Here is a 13,514-nt window from a genome sequence, read left to right as displayed (position 1 = left end):
AATGCAGCACAAAGTATATTTCCTTGCATTTTATAAATACCTATTTTGAGTTTTTGATTAATTATAGTCTATATTTCTGTACTGATTGCTAAATATATATATGGGAGAACAAACTAGCATCAAAGGCTTGCAAAAAATCTTTCTCCATATGGTTACAACTATCCTTGCCTAATTAAAGCCTTTTGCTTTGAGTGTCTAAAGTAAAATAAGATAGCAAATCAATATACCTTTCTGGTGCTTTTAAAAGAGTTTTTAAATTTTTCCAAAGCACACCTTATTTCTACTTTCATGTCTTTTGCATTCCCTTCTTAACCAGCCTTCCACTACTTTCTTACATTTCTACTCTCAGTTCCCCATTGTTAATAATCAGATCACCAGAACCAGAATCATCTTACTGGTGTGCATAAGTGATTGAAATAATCAATGCTGATTTAATATTGGCAAATTTAATAATGTCAAACCCCTTGTTCACAGAGAAATATGAAACAATGCTGAGCACTAGCCTCCTCTCAGATTGTCCACACCTGCTGTATTGTATATTCCCACTTTGGAAGGCAGAGCCACCCAGGATGTCAATGGACGGGGCCATTAGTCGCTTTCGGAAGGCCTTGTGTTGGCTCACAGGCCTCAGATATGCCTTAGATATTAAGTATAAAAGTTTCCCTATTATCAAACCAGTAACTAGTTTGTTTTTGTTTTCTTCTTTAATAAATCTACCTGTGTTTTCTGCAGTTCCATAAGTTCATTCCTCAGAATAGCCCCTGTGGAAGTGATGCCTTAATCTCGGTCTGCCTTGCTTTGATAAACTGTGTCTCCCTCCTCCCCTTCGTTTTTTTTGTGAGCTGAGGGGACAGGATGGCTTGGTGGTTGGTTGGTGGGGGGAATTTAGTTTCTTTGCTATTTTTTTCATTTTTTTGGTTTTAAGGGGGTTGGTTAGGGTTTTTTGTTCGGTTTAGGGTTTTATTTTGTTGGTTTTTCTTAAATGTATTTAATCATGATCAAGACACCAGTTCTCAATTCAGGAAACTATCTTTTTTATTTGATGCAATTAATGTCCATCAGCCAATTCTTGATGGCAGCATTCATCTCATCATGGATGGAGCAGTGACTCTTGAAAAATAACAGCCCCTCATTATTAATTTTTATGATATTCCAATGGAACATTTAAATCATTATGAAATAATTTTGCACTCATGAGGATGTAATTATTATGAATATGTATTTCCACAGGAATTCATGACAATCTCATAATTAATCAATTCATATAGGTTCTAGTTCCCAAGGAACATAAACCAAGTAGAACAAAAAAATATTTCCAAATACGAATTTCATTAAAGGATTCTCTATTTAGACAAATAAACCCAACTAATGTACTGACATTCTAGGGATCCCCCACACCCCCTGAAAAGAAATTGCCCCACAAATTCTTTCCTTGAATATCCATTTTAGCAATATGGAAGTTCTCATGGAAATAGCATTCACACAGCTGTGCTTACATAAATGCTTCCTAATGCTGCTCAGTGCCCTAACACAGAGCACATTTCCCAAACGGAAATGTTGTTTGTTTACAGTTTCAGTATTTGGTAAATTCTCTGAGTTTGTATATCAAAAGATAAGCCCATCATGTGAGTTCCTCCAAAAGTCAACATAACTGTACACAAACTGTGACCAAACAAAATATTGTTGTATAAGGAAGTGAGACCCTCTATTCATAAATTAAATTTCAAGAATAAATCTTACTCATTTGAGTAGAATTGCCCTCTTTTCTGCCCTGCCCTTCTGGCCTCCTGGTATTATGCTTTAGGGGATAACACATGTTACTGTAGTGTTAGGCAAAAGACTTTAAAACACATTTACACCAGAAGATTGCAAATTTCCCAATGATTACAATATAGGTGGAGCTCCATACTAAATGGCAGCATTACATTTACTTCATTACAATAATACTTTCAACATGTACTTGTGGAAATTTTTTGGTCAAAAAGGAGAATCATATGTCATGGATTGCTGGGCCTTCCAAGGCATCAATCCTGATTCTGTAAAATTGCCCACCCAAACATAGCCATTAAAAATTTTGAAATTCAGTATCTGCAAGTATGAGTGGCACATATCATACAAACCCCAGGTTCACTGTAAATTTAAGGGAAATATGTGCCACATGTGGAACAGGAGCGAGCAGGATGCCCTGCTCTGGTTCTAGCTGAGGGCTCAGAGGAGGATGCCATTCTTGTCTCCAAACCAGGCAGCTGCTGTGGGAATCCTGCGGCTCAGTCACTGTGCTGCCTTTAAACCTCATTTAGGAACCAAAATTGTCTCCTCTCTGTACTCATGGTTTCCCAAAAATCACCCATTACAAACAATTTCATTCTGAGCAGCCACAAAGCCTGGAAAAAGTCCTGGCTTCTCCACTTTTGACTTAGGTACTTACCAAAAAGCTACTAACTTCTTGCCTGGAGAGATTAACCTGACTTGTGCCACTTATGTTTTCTCTTACATTTTCTTACAAATAAGCCACTATAGTAAAGATTTGGACCACTGAAGAAGTGTCTGTACCATTGAAAAGAGATCCATTTATTGCAGAAAAGACCAAGCAAAACAGCATGAAGTGCTATTGATTTTTTTCTGCCTTCTTGTTATTCAAGAGCAGTTAGCCAGCAATATATTGGAGGCAAAACCATAAATATCCTCTTTTATTTTAATTGCTACTGGTATTCTTCCTCATACTTGGGACAGCGCTCAAAAAGCTCAAATAACTTTGAAGGAAACAAATTACAAGAGACAGGTCAGCTAATGCAAACCTGGGGAGGAGTGTCAGCAGCTGCCTTACAGATTTCATGGGACATATCCAGACTATCCCAGTGGTCTCAGCTGAGCATCAATTGAATGGTGAGAGACCCAGCCCTAAAGGAGCCCCATGGCACAGGGCCTCTGTGCATGACAGCAACCACTCAACAGCAACAACAACTGCTCAACACCAACTCCTGGGACCAGTCTGAAAGGATATCCTATAGTCAAACAGCATAAATTTCCAAAGATATATTTTTACTTACCAGTTTTACTTATAAACAATTTCTTTTCCAAAGGAAATCATTGCAGATTATCTTGGGAAAAGCTGCCTACGCTGCCAAGATATTTTGTTTGCTGTCTGTCTCATGTTCTTTAGAAACCCACACACCATATTCTCCTAAAAGGCCTCCATTTCTTTCTGTTTACCACACTGGAAATTCCTCATTTTAAACTGACTGACATTCAGAAAACAGCCACACTACAAAGCTTAGCACAGCAAATCAGACTGAAGTAGGTGTCTCACTGGACCAGGAATAGTATGGAGTCTTAATTTGTAAACTGGTTTCCACAGTCATAAATTAAATTGAAAAGATCTGGAAGATATATTCACAAATTATTCACATAATTTAAATCAGCTCCTTTGCAGTGCTGAGATTTAGGAATGTTTGTGGAGTTTTGTTTTGTTGTTTTTATTTTAATTTATTGCTTCCTGCACGGTCACTCCCAGAAAGAAAAAAATAAGCCAGCTGTATACCATTGTACTTCAGAGAAAGGAAAAGAAGCTTCTGGGTTCAGCACCAACATTCACCACAGGTAATAAGCACAGAATTATGTGCCTCAGACCTCCAGCTCTGAACTGTTCACAAAAAGCCACTTGCTTTTCAGTGACAAGACAAAAGCCTTCCTAAAACCTTAATGGAGGTCATCAAATCAAGATGGAAAACTTCATCAGGAACACAAATAGCTTTGCAGGAAATATTATGGTATTTGGAAAACATTTAGTAACTCCTAGAGTTACTGCTATCTTGCCCTGACACGAGGCTGGAGCTGTTGCAGTTTGAGATTGCTTCTGTTCATACAACACAGGCCACAGCCAAATGATTCTTTCCATTTTGGAGAACTCCAAGAACTTCCTCATCAGAGGCCTCTTGGGCACCAGAAGTGTTAGCTCTTTAGTGAGGTACTTTTTAACAAGCGGTGTAGCTGAAAAGGAAAGGCTGGCTCCAGCCAGGAATGGTTAAGGGGAAGTAGTCATATATCAGTCCTCTCCAGAAAAGTTCTATAAGGAGTAGTTCTATAAGCAATTTTAGCCTAAATATTACACGTCCCTTACCTAGGTTTGGATTATAACCCAAACCACAGGCCTCTGCTTTTGAGGTATTTTTGGCTCTACGATTATCTCCTTTACATTCCTCCACGACGCCTGAAATCCTGCTGAAGGTCACATCCAAGGAAAGACCTACCACTACTTTCTCCAGGCTGGAACTTTATTTATTTTGTATAGTCAGGAGATCAAAGCAAGTTACACATGTGGTTTGTGGATTCCTCTGAGCGCAGAAAAATAAACCCAAGTACCCTCAAACAACATATGGAAAAGAAATTAAAGAGGATATGATGATATGATTTTAGCTTGAATGCATCTTAAGACAGCCAGAAAAACCCATGGGAGCATCATATACATATACATATTCCTACCCCATTATAAACCCAAATCTTAAAAAAACCCTACTTTTAACTATCACATTACGGTTTGGATATCTAGAACCCCAAAATTAATATTTCTAATCCTGATCTTTTAATCAACCAGAGATATGCAGACAAAAAAATCTACCACCCAGTAGTCCTTAGCTATTTTGGATTGACCTACTACCATTTCCTCTTTAGAATTCTCTATTAAGGCACCAAAAACCTTCCCTGATACAGAAAATGTTCTACCCTTTTTGAAGCTGACACCTGAAAAGCTGTTTGCTCTTGTGAGTCTCAAAAAAGCGCCAAGAACACACCAAAAAAAAACCCCAAAAAGAGAAAACTAAACAAAACTGATAATTGCAAACACACACTAAAAGAAACAAAAAACAAACAAAACAAAACAAAACTACCAAACAAAGAAACCACAAACAAACAAAAACACCCAAAAGAAATAGAAAAAAAAATGCTTTGTTCTCAAGCCCACTAACACCTAATGCAGGGCTCAGTACATTACATTACACAGCCACAACTACCTTTCATTGGTAAGACAAAATTAATTCTTACACTTGCTACTCATTATCTACTGGAAGATCTTCTTCTGTAGCAATTGCTCCTGAAAAAAAAAAAAGTTTCCAGAATACTGAAGATACACTTGTGCAATCTGTGTAACAGGTCTTTGCCCAAAATCCCTTTTCTCTGGAACAGGAGTAGGCTCAGGAATATTCAGGGACCAAAAACAGATTAGATGTCTAAATAGTTTCTTTTAACTAACATAATTTTTTAATATATAGCCTGAATAAATGTCTCCATCTCTATCATACCATCAAAGAAAATCAAAAATGAAAAATATGTCTTTCTGCCAAGCCATGTTGTCATTTTAAGATTAATAGTTTTCTTTAATATGATAAATATTTCAGAGCATAGAACTTGCATAATGACCAGGTCTTTAAATACTGAGGTTTTTTTAATCTACTGAATGTCAAACAGGTATATTTACCATGTGGTACAAAGTTCTGCTAAGAGTTCTTGAGAAAGGAGAGATTAAATTTGCTTCCAAGGTCTATTCAGCCCTATAACTGTTTCTCTGTGCAGAAGTTCTTCTTCTTGTTAAAACTGCTAGCAAGGTTGTGGTCATACACAAATTAATAACTCAGTGTTGAGCTAATATATTGAGATAACGCAAGAGAAAACACAAATATACCTAGAGGCTGAAGTTATGCTTATTATTTCAGCTACCAATGTTTTCTATTCTCCTTTTTATTAATTACAAATAATATATTTTGGAAAGTTTATGAAGTTAAAAGTTAAGGAAGAAATGGGAAGTTTTATTTTAAAAATACTCCTGTACACCAACCAGCATTTCACATATTTTTGTCCCTATCTGTGCCAAGGGCCTCTTATTAAATAAATCTGTATAAACTCCCTTTATCTGATATAGAGTTTTCATTAAGCAAATGCTTCCCACTTGGATGTTTCTTTCTTTGTCTTGCATTTTTTCTAGCTATGTACTAGCAACTTCTAAAGGAACTGCAGAAAGAAAACCAAATAAAAATCTGGCTTAGCATGATGTCCTTGATTAGGACCTGCAAAAAGAGGAAATTAAGGATGACAGTGACAGCTTGCTACTCTATATTCAATTAAGACTGGCCTCTTTGTGGCTATGGTTCATGCAGGACGTGCACTTATCTAATACAGCCCAATTCTGGCAGCAGAACAATTAGAATGCAAAGAATAACTTAAAATAGGCTCTGGCAACATTATTTTTCCTTTCCTTGCGACATCTTCAGCAGACTTTAAACAAAAGTCTTGAGATCGTGTACTGTGCTGAAAACCAAAACTCATATTCTGAACCCAAATGCAGCTTTTAATATACTTAATGATGTGAAAATTGGATACAATAAGACTGCAGAAAGCAATTGGAGAAGAGCTTTGGTGCCTACACAAAACAAAGAAAAACAAATGCTGTATTTAATCATGAAATTCTAAAACTGGCCTCTGTTCTGTGGTGAGCTCAAGCAGGATTCTTATGTCAATTATGTACTCAAGGTGGGCAAAGCTCAAGCACACCACCAACAATATTAAATCTTGCATGTCTCCCTTTTTCTGAATGACTGTCTTCTAGCCAAGACTGTAAGAATCTGGCAAGATTTTCCTACCTAACAATAATCATCACCCTTTCTCCCCAGCAGGCCTGCAGGGCTTCCTGCCGAGGTAGCCACACTGCAGAATATAGCCTAAAGTCAAGTCACATGCAGATTAAAATACCTTTCTTCCTACACATTTCCACCCTGGAGCTATTTTTTCCTCCAGAAACACATTCTTAAGCAACTTTCTGTTTCACTGATGATAGCTCAGGTACTTCAGCAGCAGCCTGAATGGCAGAGGGAAGGAAACCCAATACCCAAACAACCTCCATCTCCGGAAGCCTGAGAATTGCCTCTGCTGAGGGCTAGCTGTACTGGAAAATATCACCCTGGTTTGGCTTTATTACATTCTTTCCTGCTGTTGGTCACTGTTAGAGACAGCCTGCTGCCCTGGACTGATGATTGATTTTGGGACATTCTTAATTGCATGTGCTAAGCTCCTACACTCTGGTCTAACCATCTACTTCAAGGGGGAAAGATTTAAATCCCCTTGTCTTTGCCTTTTGTTTTATAATCAATATAATTTCATCCATCCATTCTTAACTTGTAGAATTACCAGAATTCCCAGCAGTTCTATTCTTCCTCCCAAATTCTGTTTATGTTAAAGTCATTATCTCTCAATGTAATTTTCAATTTTAAAAAAAGAAAAATATACTTAAAAGAGAGCATCAAGTCAGGCTGTTGGGTGTTTTCCAGTGATGAGAACTGTGGAGATTTTTGGTCCTCTCAAACTCAGCCAATTAACAAGTTACAGTGACAAGCCAACCAAGTACTTTTAGAAATTATCTATTTACCCTTTAGTTTGAGGTCCACTTTGTGTCGCAGCCAGGGATAAACACCATAGTTGGACATATCTTCAGGAATGGGGTTATTATCTATCCAGCCATCACATGCAAATCGATAGAAGTTCTCACATGGATCTACAGATTGATTTATCTTGCTCAGGATGCTAGCAGCTGTAAAAAAAATACCACATAGATTTTGTGGAACACTTTTTTATAAATAGAGAATTAGGCAGGGCTACAGTCCAGAAATTATGATTAATGAGAAACAAACAAACAAACAAAAAAGACAAAATATCTGCAATGAATCTTCTTGAGAGACATAGAGCAATGATGACTGAACTTAGCACTACATGAACATGAGCTGCTGGAGCCAGGCACTTGAAGACAGGCTCTCCATTGTTGTCATGATAGAATTAATTGCCTGAGGAATTTAGTAGTGATACATATTAAATAGATTGTGATTAGCATTTCAGTAACCATGCAGTGTTTACCTCTAGCTGAATACTGCACAAGAAAACAAATCAAATTCTGATCTACATTCATTGAAAAAGATTGTCAGCATTTTCAGCTCCATTTTGTGACTGCTTCCTTACCAGTTACTATTGTCAGTGAAAGAGAGGTGGTAAGAGAGAGATCAGTCTGACAAGTGCAAGACTCAGTAGCTTTTCAATACACAATCATAAAACCATAAAATAGTTTGGCTCGGAAGGAACCCTTAAAGGTCACCTAGTCCAACCTTCTAAAAAAGTAGGGACATCATCAACTAAATCAAGTTGCTCAGTCCCATCCAATCTGACCTTGAACACCTCCAGAATGGGGCATTCACAACTTCTATGAGTGATTTGTGCCAGTGTTTCACCATCCTCACCATAAAAATTTTCTTCCATATAACTAGTCTGAATCTACCCTCTTTTTATATAAAATCATATAAAATGTGTGCCAGATCTGGTACAAAAGCATCTCTCTGCTTAACAATACCCTTGCTAGTTTTCTGATAACTGGAAAGGAAGCAACAAAATCTTCCTGAAGGTCTAGTCACTCAAAGTCACTCAACATTTTTTTTTCCTATTAAAAAAAAAGAAAATAACCCCTCTGGGAAACTTTGAGTCAACCTAGTTAGACTAGTAGAATTAGACCAAATTAAAATGCGAATTTTAATTGTACAAATAAACAAAACAGAAGCAACTTGAGGACTGACTTTCTAAAAAGTTTGGGATCGTCGCTCTTTCTCCCTCATTAACCGAGCTTTCTGAGTAAAATGTATAATGGGAAAAAAATTAAATGGTACAAATATCTCATTAACATACTATAATCATGATATAATTGAGAAGATAAAATTGCTGCTTACCAGCTTCAATGCATTCTGCAGTCAAACAGTACTGTTGCTTCGGATGAAACTTTATAAGACCTTGGCTAACTGCAAAATAGAAAACCATAATGAGATCATTTGCAATGAATTTTGACAGCTGCAGCCAAATGTTGTGTACTCAATCATTCCAATATCAGTGCAGCCTCTGGTCCCAGTGCCTCTCTGACTGCACTGATTTAGAGCACTTAGAATGTATATTAAGTAAATATTTAGAATATATATTATGTAAATACTGCAGTTTGTACAAATAACTTCCCCCTCCTAGTGCTGCTTTCTCCTTGCCCCTCTTTGCTCACAGGCAGCACAGAGCAAGGGCTGTCTGTGCACAGTGCCTGGAGCAGCATCACTTCAGCCCTACTCCCTGACAGTGAGCACCACCACATACAAACAATTCACATTGTTATCATCCTCCAGAGCCTGGAAATACAGGAGAACAGGATGGCTAGGCTCAGAAGGGACCTTAAAGATCCTCTAATTCCAATGCTCTGCCATGGGCAGAGACCTTGCACAGGACCAGGCTGCACCTTCCATGGTTGGAAATGCACCACGGGGCAGCCTCCCCAGCCTCTGCAGGGCTCCCAGAGCTCCCCTGAGCTGTGCTGCCCACGCTGCCCTGCAGCAGCACTGCCCTGCCCAGCACAACCCAGCACCTACAGGACCCTCCCAGGGTCTCCTCATTCCAGCCTGGAACAGAGCAGACTGCAATGGGCACAAGGATAGCTGTGCTTTATAGGGCACAAGCCAGGTTCTGTCTGAATTGTCTTGTAAGTTTTGTAATTGCATTTGCTTCCCAAAGCCTTGCTGAGAAGAGCTATGAAATTGTCAGTTAATTTCGCTCATCTTTTAAAAACATGTATTACAACTGCCACTGAAATTTAAGCACAGGAATTGCTAATTTCAGACACTGCTCTCAGGCAGCAAATATGCAGATAATTAATACTTGCGTTTAGGAAGGGAGAATCCCAAGGGATAGGTGAAATAGCTCTCACTAGATGTGCTCAGTAGGCATAAAGAAATGTCTCATTGTACCCATTATCTTAATAACAGTCCCTGGCAAAAACAAAAAAAGCAAATAACACTGAACGAAAAAACCAAACAATGGAATATATTATGGTACCATAGCTTTAACAGTGCTGATAGTTCCAAAGCAATTTCTGCTGTAATTATATGTTGTTTTAAAGTGATAGAAAAATTTGAAATTTCATTTCAGCCCAGGAAAATTTTTTTGCAAAACGTCCTAAAGCTAGAATTGAATAAAAAGCTCTTTCCTCTCTTCCAGTCTCACAGTTTTAATGGCAATTAATAGCAGAAATGGCTGGATTTCAATCCAAGTTTCTCAAAAAATGGGAATGTAAAACTATTTCTGGACAGCTTTTCCGCAGCTTTCATTGGTTTAGTGAAACACAACACCTCAAACACCTCTGTCAATTAGCCAAGAAATACACAAGATTTTGAGGCATGCAAAGGTTGTAATTGGAATATTGAAAACCAGGAGAAAATAGAGAAGTGGAGATCTCCAGAATATGATTTTGAGCCACTACAAAGATGAACTACAAATAATAGATACTGTCCCTTTTAATTAAGTGCTGCACTCCTCTCAACTCACCTTTTCCCCTGATTAGAATTTAGTCCTTTAGAATCCATCCAGGTCTTGAATGCTTGCTAGACTTTTTTCTCAACAAAGCAGAGAAAGGAGGGAAAAGCCCAGACATAATTTCATGCTTAATCTGAGGCAGCCCTTGTGCTTTTGATACTTCTGAACAAACACAAAATACCATTTCAATGGGACACCTACAATTTTATAATTAGAATAAATTTTTGGTAGTAACATTTCCATTTTAAATAACAGCTAATTTTGACAGAAAAAACTTTGCACAGTTTTTTTCTCTTGCCTTTTTTATTGTTAAGATAACTAATCACAAAATTATTACTTAAGAGTCATGGTTATAACTCTCAGCATCCTAGCTTCCTCCTTGATAAGCCTGTTTCCAGATTGTTAAGCAAATGCACTCCACAACTGAGTTTAAAAAAATAAATCTATAAGGGAAAAGAAAAATAATACAAATGTACAGATGGAAATAAGGTGAATGTTCCACCAAGTCTGTAGAAGAGGCTCTCAAATTGAGATTCAAAGCTGCCTGACTTCTCACCCAAGGACACTGGAGAGCAATCTGGTTCCTCCAAGGAGGGGGTGGCTCCTGTCCTGTCACAGGACTCCCACCAGAGTGCCACAGGCAGGACCCCAGCAATGCTCCCCACTGGAGTCACAGAGAGATCACAGCCAGCACGAGCAAGGAACAGTAAATGACAATACCTGATTCTCCCACATCTTCCTTAGACTTGTAGGAACTATGAGAAGAAGAGAGCAGGAGAAAGCTACTTTTCACTCCTCAGGCTGGAAAATTAATTTCAGGTGTATCAAAAACAATAAGTTTTGCAGACTAAATGAAAATTGAAGAAAAAAGAACATCTTGAGACGTCTGAAGTGTTTAATATGGACAGAAAGAATGATGTCCATTTCTACAGTTAAATAAAACTTAAAAAAAAAAATTAGCTCAAACTTACAAACAAAACCATGTCACAATGAAGTGTGGAAACATCTAATTGAAAAAATGTTAAACCACAACAATTTAACTTTTTTTCCTTGGTTCTTTAGGTTGAAAATTTCAGACCATTTCCAAAGAAATCCTAAAAGCATTTTGGCTGTCCCAAGGCCAGCATTTTTATTTTCTTAGCAGTTATGCCAATGAAAATTTTGATATTGAATTGCTGCCTACAGAACATGCCACAGGCACACTTGGAAAACTGTCTGCAAGAATCAATATATTTGCCTGAATTTTCACACCTTGCTATGGATAAAGCAGTTCTATCTCTGAGAAGCTGTGGTGGTAAACATCAATTCCTTTTATTGCTCTAAGCAACAAACAAACAAATCTAGTGAAGGTAAAAAGAAATAAGGTCTCTCCATTATTACTCCCTGGTGTTTATACTGCATTTTTTAAGGGAAAAACTTTTTCTTTTATCTAGAAATTAGAAGATTCAAACTCACTCATGGTTATAAAAAGTTTACTTGAATGGGATCACTGACATAGGAGTTGTTTTCCTGCAAATGTGTCAGAAATTGCTCAAGAGCAAAAGAGCTCTAACCAAGAGTGAGCCTGTTGCTTTAAATATTCTATGGAAAACCTGACATTGTTTTGTGACTGCAAACAAAGCAGATCTTTCAAACAAGATCATAAAGGATTGGATGAAAGAAAAAGATACACTTAGAGGCAAGATTTTCACCAATCTGGGGAAATCTGTGTTGGTCTAAAGAAACAAAAAGTTGGGCAGAATTGCTCCAAAAGAGGATCCAACTCTGCAAAGTTCTTACAGGATAAAACACAGTTTCCTCTTTGCTTGGAGTTTCTGGGCATATTTATACTTCTACACATAATTTCAAAAGTGTACGCATATGCTTTCAAGTTATGCTAACAAAACCAATCTACAGTTAATTCCAAATCTGGGAGAGGAACAACTATTTCCTTCTTAGTTGCATCTAGTTACAGCTTATATATCTAACAAAAATATTTCAATTTCATCCTAGATGCACTCTTTATGACTTTTGTAAAGGCAACTTTGCAATTCATCATAGAAGAACAGAAAGATCTAAAATATGTGCACACATATGCACTATTGAAGATTTCTACAGGGGTTTTAGTCAAGCCCTAAATGAAAACCAAATGAAGGAAAACTCTAAAAGATTCCATAAAATGCACGCACTACACAGATTCATTTTCAGGAAACAGAGAATATTATTCCACATCAGTCACAACCACTGAATCCGTAATCAGCATAATCTCACCTGCTTCTCTCTGTCCTGTGGAAGAACCCAAGTCTGGTCAGAACACATTCAACTGAGTATCCAAATTTAAGTTCAGCATTCAAAATGTTACATGAGTTCCCATTGCATCCCCCAGCTCTAGCATTCCCACAAGAACTCATTTACTGACACATATCCCCTCCAGGATAAATATAAAAAGAGGGGAAAGAAAAAGATATTTAGATTTTCACCGAAAGACGTTGTGAGACACAAACACGGGCACCCAGCAGGCAGGCTGGAGGTTGTGCTCAGGTTAGTGTCAAGGCTTTCACTTACCCAAGAAAAGAGCGGTGCCAAGCACGACAGTGCCGCTCACAAAGACACCGAGGGCGATCCGAGTGGCTTTGCTGCCTGCTCCCCTGGCCTCAGAGACTGTCTCTCCTTCCATCAGGACAGCTTGGGAGGTGCTTGCTCTCTCAGAAGTCTGGTTTTCCCTTGCTGCTGTGTCAGTGTTTAAAATGTTCACAAACTGTGCCCATGTGCTCTCCTCCTCCTCCTCTTCTCTCCTATTTAAAACTCCAGGTTTCTGTCATGAACCATTTCCTAGGCACTTCCTGCTCTCTGCCTCTCAAAGCAAAATCACATGGAAAATAGTGGCTGTGTCCTACGTTGTGCTCTGCCCAGGAGGAGGAAAGGCAAGCAGTGGCCACAGTTAGTGCAGCCCTTGCTGCCTGTAGGAGCCAAGTGCTCAGCAGTCCCCCTTATCAGGGGTTCCCAACACGAGCATTTCACAACGTCGCTGAACAGATGTTTTAACTATTCAAAGGGCTGCACACCCTCTCCAATCAAAGCAGGATTGCTGACAACTTCTACAAACACAAGTCTGATGGAAGGTTTTTTTTTTCCCTTGCACTTATTTAAAAAGACTAATTATCTGC

At 38.2% G+C, this 13,514-nt stretch overlaps 1 protein-coding gene across 1 annotated transcript in view; it reads right to left on the bottom strand.

The window, feature by feature from the left end:
• PHEX (phosphate regulating endopeptidase X-linked) overlaps positions 1 to 13,056 on the bottom strand; it is a 94,822-nt gene extending 81,766 nt beyond the window's left edge. The window contains exons 1-3 of the mRNA XM_058018462.1: positions 12,913 to 13,056; positions 8,754 to 8,822; positions 7,415 to 7,576 (exon numbers count right to left, since the gene is read on the bottom strand). Of these exons, the coding sequence (XP_057874445.1) occupies positions 7,415 to 7,576; positions 8,754 to 8,822; positions 12,913 to 13,024 (343 nt within the window). The 5' untranslated portion in view covers positions 13,025 to 13,056. The remainder of the gene's footprint in view (positions 1 to 7,414; positions 7,577 to 8,753; positions 8,823 to 12,912) is intronic.
• Between the last annotated feature and the right edge of the window lie 458 nt (positions 13,057 to 13,514).

Source organism: Melospiza georgiana, chromosome 2, assembly GCF_028018845.1.
Source record: "Melospiza georgiana isolate bMelGeo1 chromosome 2, bMelGeo1.pri, whole genome shotgun sequence".
Taxonomy (NCBI): Eukaryota; Metazoa; Chordata; class Aves; order Passeriformes; family Passerellidae; genus Melospiza; species Melospiza georgiana.
The sequence above is the reverse complement of the archived record's forward strand: the minus strand, read 5'-3'. Positions and strand labels throughout refer to the sequence as shown.